The sequence below is a fragment of the Acanthaster planci genome, linkage group LG01 (assembly GCF_054643075.1).
Source record: "Acanthaster planci isolate LZ-2023a linkage group LG01, COTS_SCS, whole genome shotgun sequence".
NCBI classification, from domain to species: domain Eukaryota; kingdom Metazoa; phylum Echinodermata; class Asteroidea; order Valvatida; family Acanthasteridae; genus Acanthaster; species Acanthaster planci.
In genome coordinates this window covers 2,222,431-2,230,975 of record NC_141777.1, presented here as the reverse complement: position 1 = coordinate 2,230,975, position 8,545 = coordinate 2,222,431, and the positions used below count along the sequence as shown (strand labels likewise).

The window sequence follows — 8,545 nt, the reverse complement described above, 5'->3', positions numbered from 1 at the left end:
CGACTGGGAGTGAAAGACGCAGCTATCTTGAATACTGATTATCAATCGTTGAATCTTTAGGCATGTTACAAAGCTTTTTTACGAACTACAAATCTACACTTTTTAAATGCCTTTCACAAAGGCAGATCACAGGGACATTAGACGTCACCGATTCAACCGAACAATGAATCGAGCAGTATGGAACGACTCTGAAATCTACAGATAAGCAAGCATGGTTCTTAAAATGATGTGTCAGATGCAGCCATAGGCCAATCCGTCGAGTTATATATTCTGCCAACCTGCTCTACACAACGCTATCTTGACTACACAATTTCACAGAAAATATAGAAAAATTAAACTGATAAAATTTTGAAATAACCAACTTATCCGCATGACAAACACGTAAAGTAACCATAATTACTTAACAGTAAATTGCAGAACACGAATTCTGGATTCAAAGTTTACCTTCACATTTAATTGTATTATAGGCGTTTCGGGACAATATTGGGAAATCTGCACTTTGAATGGTAAACATAAATTCAATTTGTATATCCTGGTTTCATCTTCGCAAAAAAATAGCATTTGATACCACGTTGCATCATTCAAATAAATGAATGTGCACAACGTGTTTCTTTCATCTGAACACACCTTTTATGGAAATGAAAGGGATTACAAATACGGGATTAGGCTTTCCGTTCGAGGTATATGCGTCTTTATGCAATGTCATCCAATTCAAAGACATTCGATTTTTATTTTATTGTAGGATGGTCAAGAGAAACATCACGTGTCATGCTGCAAGGATTATCCGGGATTTATATTGTCTTCGTTAAATTTCATCCTCCTTCTGTGTTTCCTGGAGGTCTCTCTCACCTGATATCATTGCGATTGTCTAATCCGTCAATGACCTTACAAAGACATTTCGGAAGATATGTCAACTGTGACACTCGTGAAGCGATTGTGCCAAATATAAAGCAAAAAAGCTTGTAAGTTTTAATGCAGACTTTATAACGATACCTGGTATCATGTTCTAAAAGACTACACCACTTAGTTTAGTTCAGTCACCATGAATATTCCTCGTGAATATGTTACGTTTGTTAACACAAATGAATTCAATACTCGACCAGGCAAACGTTCATTACCACTGCGCATGCGTGAGACAAGCTGCACGTTTATGAAAAGGAGCACAGGATGTGCCAGCGATTTCGTGCTCAAATGAAACCGTCAGAACATGTGTATACATGTATACACTAGATTTAGTGAATATTTGGGACATCGTACGCCGATTCTTTCTTCTGAACACACCTTTATGGAAATGTTGAATACAAGGATTTTGAACATTCATTCTATTTCCCACGAAAATTAATGCTTCGTTCACAAAAAAAAGTTTCATACTTATTTCAAAAAATGTCCGGGGAAATCTATATTTACAAGGCATTATCCTCTGTACTGAGTATTTCGATCACTAGTGGTGTTCAACGCACATAAAGAACTCTTTCCTTCTCCGGGTTTTCACCAGCACACTTCAGTTACTTTACACATTCATATATATATGAGACCAGTTAAAGAAATCATTTCCAGTGTGGTACAAATTCATATATACCCATTCAAATATGGACTCCACACTGACCGTACTACGCATGATTTAGCGCACAGAGCAGTGACAACCAACAGGCCTAGGGCCGGACTTCAAAGGCTGGGGGAAAAAGATGATACACAGGGATCCAAATTTCGAGTCACAGATTTCTTGGAACCAAAAAACACACTATATCACTGGAACCAACCTGGATTAAGGACTAAATTTCATGAAGTTTGTAAGCACATAACTTTGCAGACAAAAGTTTGTAGCAATGCAAAGCACAGAGGCCCAAAGAGGGTACCAAAAATCGTGTTTCGGAGCATTGTGAATTTCGTGCCCAAGTCCAGAAAATAAAAGGAGGCTCTCCCTTCTGTTTGTCTCGACAACATGGCTTAAAACTGCCCCCAGTTATAATCACGAAGAGAATTTTTATGTACCCGAGAAAGTGAATTATCTGAGGTTTTATTTACAAATACACGTGGAAAACACAAGTTTTTTCTAAAATGTCTTTTTTTGCCCAATGCCTGTATATTCCTGCATTATTTGCAAGATTTACCAACTCTTCATGCGATCGATCCGAAAATTTTCCAATGAAATTACAATATGGCAGCTCTCATTTTGGGATTGCTTTGTGGACACCTTACATGGGCCATACAATCTTTCGCAAGATGGTAATTTTTGTTTACAACATTGTGGCTTTTTTCACAACAATGATCAATCCATTTGCAACATCACAATATACCGTTGCTGTTGCAACTTCGACAACCTTTTGAATTTGTGGAATCTTGGGGAAAAGTGTCAGTGTTTGTAAATTCTATTTTTGTCAAGGAAATGTCAAACATAAAAGAGTTTCCTGATTAAAAAAAACCTCCACACCAAACCATCATGAATACAGATCTGTGCATGCGTTTCTTTGTTCGGATGTATGTCAACTTTTGAAGATTTTTGGGCAGTTTTCCTGGCACATGTATTATTTATCATAACTTGCTAACTGAAGTTAATCCATTCTAAGTTTATATTCTCTTTCCTAAATATCGCTGAAAGATATCTCCAGCTCCTCCAATTACGAAAATCAAAGATGTCTCATCACTACTCTGAACATTTTTCACACATGAAAGAAGCATCTCTCTCAATACAAAATTGATTACGTGTATCTAGAAAGATGAAAGATCATTCTGTGGATCAGATGAAGAGCCCGTGTGTACTGTTGCCCCGTTTTCCGGTACAGTCAAACAACACGTCCTTAAGTACTTCAAAAGTCTAGCACCTCTCCTATCCAACATGAAAGCCATGGTCCATCAGCGAGTTCAGCACTCCACCCCGTACCGGTCAAAGTTCCGGAAAATGAGACCCAGCTGCAGGTGGATCTTTCCCATCGCCGTGGTGCTCAGGGCGTAGCGTTCGGCGCTGTGCACCATGTCTGGGTTACGCAGCTGTGGTGCCCCACCGATGAAGAACTGGGCGATCTGTTCTCGGGCGGTGCCTGCCGGCCGCCAGGTTACACACTCGATGTTATGGGTGCCTGGAGAGGTAGGCAGGTGGCAGAAGCCGTAGCCATACAGCTCGTTACGGCCAAATTCGTCCTGATGGTAGACCTCAAACTTCAACTTGGGCCACCCTGATTACAGTGTCAAAGAAAAGAAGATTACAAACCCTGTCAATCAAATCAATTCAAATCCCATCAAACCAACTCAGCCAAAATCAACATAACCCTAGAAAAGCCAAACCAAACCCACCCAGTGCAAACAAACCTGAACCAAATCAACCCATCCCAAAGTCTTCAAAGCTGCCGATCCTGTAAATATACATATACAAGGCACACAAACCATATTGCTCAGCTGAAACAGGTTACCAGCCACACTATCACACGATAAGAAATGCTGTTAAGTGGCATAAAAAGAATATTTGATGGCGCAATCTTAAACTTTGGGGGGGGGGATTTGGGCAAATGAGAAATTGGAAATTAAAAAAAATGTCTATTGTAGCTTAAATGTGGTACAAAAAGTCAACAGACTTATTCATACAAGGAGCTTTAAAATGTTTTTCATTTCATTGGAAACAAACCTCACTGGACCTCTCTTGCCGTTGTAATTTTAAACCATTTGAGTCGGAGAAAAACAGTATCCTGTCCTCCTCCCCAAAAAAATCTCCTATCTTCCTGTCCTGTTTTCAGATGCCATGAAACAGGAAATTGAACTAGTTTCATTTGTTTGCCCTAATAATACGTCATGCTGTTCCTTGGAAAAATGCCAAGGTGCGTCATGTGATGACTACTGCCTTTAAAAAATGCCATGGCAATTTCGGCAAAAAGCGCACATTGACTAAGCAATAGTTACTACTCTTCCTTGAAATAATGCCCAAAGATGTGAGACGAGTGTTCCAAGTGTGATGTGACACTGGAAATGATGCAGTGAGAGTGTAAACGCCTTCAATTGTGGACCTATAACAGTAGGGGACAATAGGGTCCACGGTTGTCAAAGAGTCCATGGTTGGAAAACGTGTACAAAACACATGGGAGGTCTTCTGAAAAAGTTTAAACAAAAGAGGAACAATAGGGAGTCCACAATTGAAGGCGTTTACACACTTGTATGGGTTTTCCCATTCCAAAGAGGATGATCTTGGCTAGTTGGAATTACCGTCAGCTTTAAAGGGTAGCTGAATTTTGAATTTTTCCTGGACACAACATTTCTGCAACTCTGTACTCTTCTTCAATATATCAACACTCTTTTACACTCCCATTCGGTTCAATGCACTGAAATGTGCACTTTTTAAACTTTTATAATAATCCGTGCTCTCCTGGACAACTGAGGGCACTATTGCTGTGATGTCATCTAGGAAAGACAAAGTTCATTGCATAGGCTTTTCTGTTAAAGTTGCTAACCCAGAAGTTATGTGCTGAAAATATTTCTGGGAAAAGTGCTTGTGCACAACAAATTAGCAAAGAGAAAATTTAGCCCAGCAAAACCTACAACAATGCATGACGTTTTTGTGGACCAACATTCAGGCTTTCTTCCTGTAATGACATCACAGTTTTGCTCATGAATATGGAAATACTCATTAAAACTCAAAAAGGCTGCGACAAAATACTCTTTGAAATTATGAAACCAAAGTTGAAAATAAGGTTGACTGAGACACAAAGGTGCATTTTGAAGGTTTGTATTACAAACAAATTCATAACAGCTACCCTTTCAGCTCTTAAATTGTTTCCTATTCCCAGAGACAGCAGCATGAACCAAGACTATGGTTCAAGGCTAATCTAAATGTTTGGCTCCTCTAAGACAAAAACAAGTGAGACTTCAGATTTATCAACTGAACTTCTTCAACCCCACTGTGCATGAAATTAAGAAACTGGTAACAAAATCTGTGTTTTTACGATGAAGCAATGCAAGTGATCTTTAGCAGCCGAATAAATGCATAATGGGCACAGTGAATTTACGTCATTAAAGTCGACAAGCCGCACAAATTATAGCTGATCCAGGATACATCTTTTCTGTGCTTTGCATATAATATCTAGACTGCATGGGTAGTACCTTGAAGGCCCTTGGTCGCAAAGTGTATATCGATGGGATGACTCCAGGCAGCGAATGCTTCATTCTGTGGCAAATCAACCTGAGTCTGTCCTTCTCGAGCACCAGCGATGACCTTCCATGCGCCGCCTGGTAGCAAGAGAAACCCCAATTAATATTGGGTTACAGGGTTGCCTTTGACCAAGTATGTGACCCACTTAGCAACAATGAGTCACACGTCACCAGAGCCACTTTTGATCGAAGGACTTGGAAAATATCTTGCAAAGTGCTGAAGCAACAGGAATCCTCAACAGTTTCAGTTAAGTCAACATCCAGTTTCCTCATACCAAACAGAGTGACACACATAGAGCTATATATGAAAAACTAGAGTGCTGACTCATGTACAAAGTGATGCCTGCTGAGCGCATCCATGTTGGTGAACGAACCTATGGAAAACTCAAAATTTTGTTACGGCTTACAGCTATTTGCATATCTGCGTCAGTATTCTAAAACAATATGTTAACAAAGACGGAACATAAACAAACTGAACACACAGTATGTAATTAAGTGTTTCATTTTGCTCTGCACCAAAAAACACAAACCCGTGCGCATATGCGCTGCGCATGAACTTTGCCATAATGCTTTTAAATTGGATTCTATCGGTTCCCGATGCACACAACAGCTGCTGCTCCAGACCCATCAATTCACTTAACATTGATGGAATTAAGGGAACGACTTTTTAATTTAGCTGAACTTATTCATAGAAAGACAGCCATCGAAAGACAAGCAAGTCGGACGACCTTGCTTGAATGTTAAGGAAACATTCCTTTTAAACGAATCAGCTATGGATGTGAAAGTTTGCACAGTGAAAGGGGTACTCGATATGAGCAAGGTTGCAGCTGTAGCTCGTCAAATCTTTGGCAGTGGCAAACTGCACCGTCTGTCACAAGGAGACAACACAGCTTGTACTTTTTTGGAACTCAATTCCACTAGAGCTAATTTGAGCAGAACATTTATGTGCAGGTTGTTGATTAAAATTTCCAGACCGGCAGCAATGACAGGGAAGCAGTGACCTCCACAAGAAGCCTGCAGAATCAATGACCAGGCTAAATCAAATCAGGAATGGTCAGACAGGTTAGAGGCTTTAAAGGGTGAAGTAACAGGAAAGGTGCTGACTTGTGATGTTTTTACATGTATGTAGGATCGATGATCTTTGCAACATTTTAACCAGTTCATGCTACAACGAGAGCACAGTGTTGGGAAGACTACCACGGCTGCCTGTGACAACAGCAAACTGATAGTCCCGTACATTAGTAGAGTAATCGCTCTCTTCAGGACATACCTGCATGTATTCCCCATTTGCAGAACAAACAGTGGCTAGGGAACCCACTCCCTCCGATAATCTGACCAATCACGTGTACCTCAGCCATTCTTTGTAGTGGACGAGCATCAGTCGCTGTGGAAACACACTCTGCCCAGAGGAGGAAAAACAAGAAACTGGCTGTACTTTTAACCCTCCTACTTCCTTAAATCCTGCAAATCTCGTCTGGAGGTTTCGGAAGAATAAAGCCATTAGTCTGCTGGGGGCGGTTGATGCAACGCGAAAGCTTGAGCACAACGCAACTTACTGCCACAGCAATGGGAATAATGAGTCTATTTTTGTAGTGAAAGTGGGAGGGGTTGTTGATGTCTAACTTTTAAGTCACTGCGTCGCCAAGGTTGCTGCAGCATCAGCACTAACAACATGCTAGTTATTGGCTGTCTTGTGTATGTACGTTCTCCTTGTAATGCAGATGCAACATCATGAATATAACTCAAAATTTCGGAACAGGTGGATGGTACAATTGGCAATGCAGTCATCATCAGGAAACATTAGGCCTACTGCAAGAGCTGCAACTTGGAAGGGTTAGTAAAACCTTGCAGTGAGCTTAACCTGTTAGAAAGTATTAAAGGAGACATCACACCAACTTATTTACTTAACGATTCCTGTGCAAAATAGGGCTTACATACAATTGCATTGTAGATGCTAGTTGAACTCAAATATTACTCAGCGACTGAACTTACATGTACATGTACTCTTGCAACTATGGACAGAGTTCCATTAACCAACAACACAAATCTTCCCTTTAAATGTTATAACCACCATCAGAAAGTGAAATGTCATAAAAAGTGAAATTTAGCTAAGAAAATTCTGAAGCATTTATTTAGAAAACAAGTCCCATAGGGCTGGGTTTGTGCAAAGGGCCCTATCTAGGGACATCCATAAATGAGCCAGGGTGCTGGTTATGGCATTTGTAAACTTCGGGACCCTGTTCCTTTTATAGAACAGGAACCTACTTTTAATCTATGAAACTCACATTACTAGATTACGCCATCTACATGCTGAATAACTGTAGGATTAATTTTGTGGAAAGAAGGCAGGGTTTTGATTTATGATGGAAATTCTGGGGTTAAAATAACCACAGCGGCATCACGGTCCAGTGTGTCAGTATCAGAAAATCAGGTAAGAAAGTCGCATTTTCTTCTAATTTATCGATCTAAATTCAGAAAAAATAGGGTCAGCATCATTAAGAAAACATTGCCCAAGGTTGTAGTCTTTTGCAGGTCAACCTCTTTCGTACAAATGATAAAACAGGGGGGTGTCGAAGTTTACAAACACCCCGTTTATTTGGGAACACATATTCTTAAATAGGAAACTGTGATTAAAATTTGTCTTTTTTCCTCAGGCTTTAGCTCCTCTATTTTTTTCCAATTTCACAATTTTTGAAATTTCTAGCAAAGCAAGTAATTAATTCATTGAAATATGGCACAAATAAGAATAAAGATTTAATGCAAATGTGAATTTTAAGTTTTTCAGTCAAAATCCACTTATTTTTGCGTACTAAAAAAATCTGATTGCTCTGCATTACATTCTCAATTCTCAAAAAATCTCAAAATATCCCTACTTTAAATCCGTATTTCTTTGCTGTGCAGAGTCCAATGGAACCTAGGCCTATATCAAAATCATGTAGGCCTACAATATCACTTCAAAAAGAAGACAAAATAGTTGAAAATGTTATGAGCCTCCCTACCCTATCGAGGGCATCAACTGCTGTTCACATGGAACTCTTTCCACAAATATCACTATGAACTAGGCCTCTCATTACTGGGCGAGAGAAGTCTGAGTGACGGAGCTGTTCAAGGTTTGTAGAAAAAACAAACCTGGCATAGTACTGAAAGTGAAACGAAGCTCGAAACGCTAGCGAAGCAAGCTGGACCAAAAATGTTTGTCGTAACGCCCTCTTGTGCTCTCTGTCAGGTAATCTTAAACTAGCTTACAAGTCGTTTCACCATTTCACAGAATGTGGTCTTTTCTAATCATCCGAAGTTCCAATTGATAGTTCGGTGAAAATGATGATTTTTTTCCTACAAAGACAGACTGTATTTTTATGTTGGCTTAACTCTTTTTTTGTAATACAATGTGCTCTCAGCTCAAATAAACTGT

General features: G+C 39.7%; 1 protein-coding gene across 2 annotated transcripts; it reads right to left on the bottom strand.

Moving 5' to 3' along the window:
• Positions 1 to 425: 425 nt before the first annotated feature.
• Positions 426 to 8,366, bottom strand: b9d2 (B9 domain containing 2). Of its 2 annotated transcripts, none has more exons than XM_022225824.2 (4): positions 8,263 to 8,366; positions 6,404 to 6,532; positions 5,086 to 5,211; positions 426 to 3,173 (listed from the first exon to the last, which is right to left on the bottom strand). In XM_022225824.2, exons 1-4 carry the CDS (start codon positions 8,267 to 8,269, stop codon positions 2,863 to 2,865), a joined length of 573 nt encoding a protein of 190 aa, XP_022081516.1. In that variant the 5' UTR covers positions 8,270 to 8,366; the 3' UTR covers positions 426 to 2,862. The 2 variants fall into 2 exon arrangements, with proteins under 2 accessions (XP_022081516.1, XP_022081517.1); XM_022225825.2 differs by having other exon boundaries at positions 8,133 to 8,330.
• Positions 8,367 to 8,545: the final 179 nt, after the last annotated feature.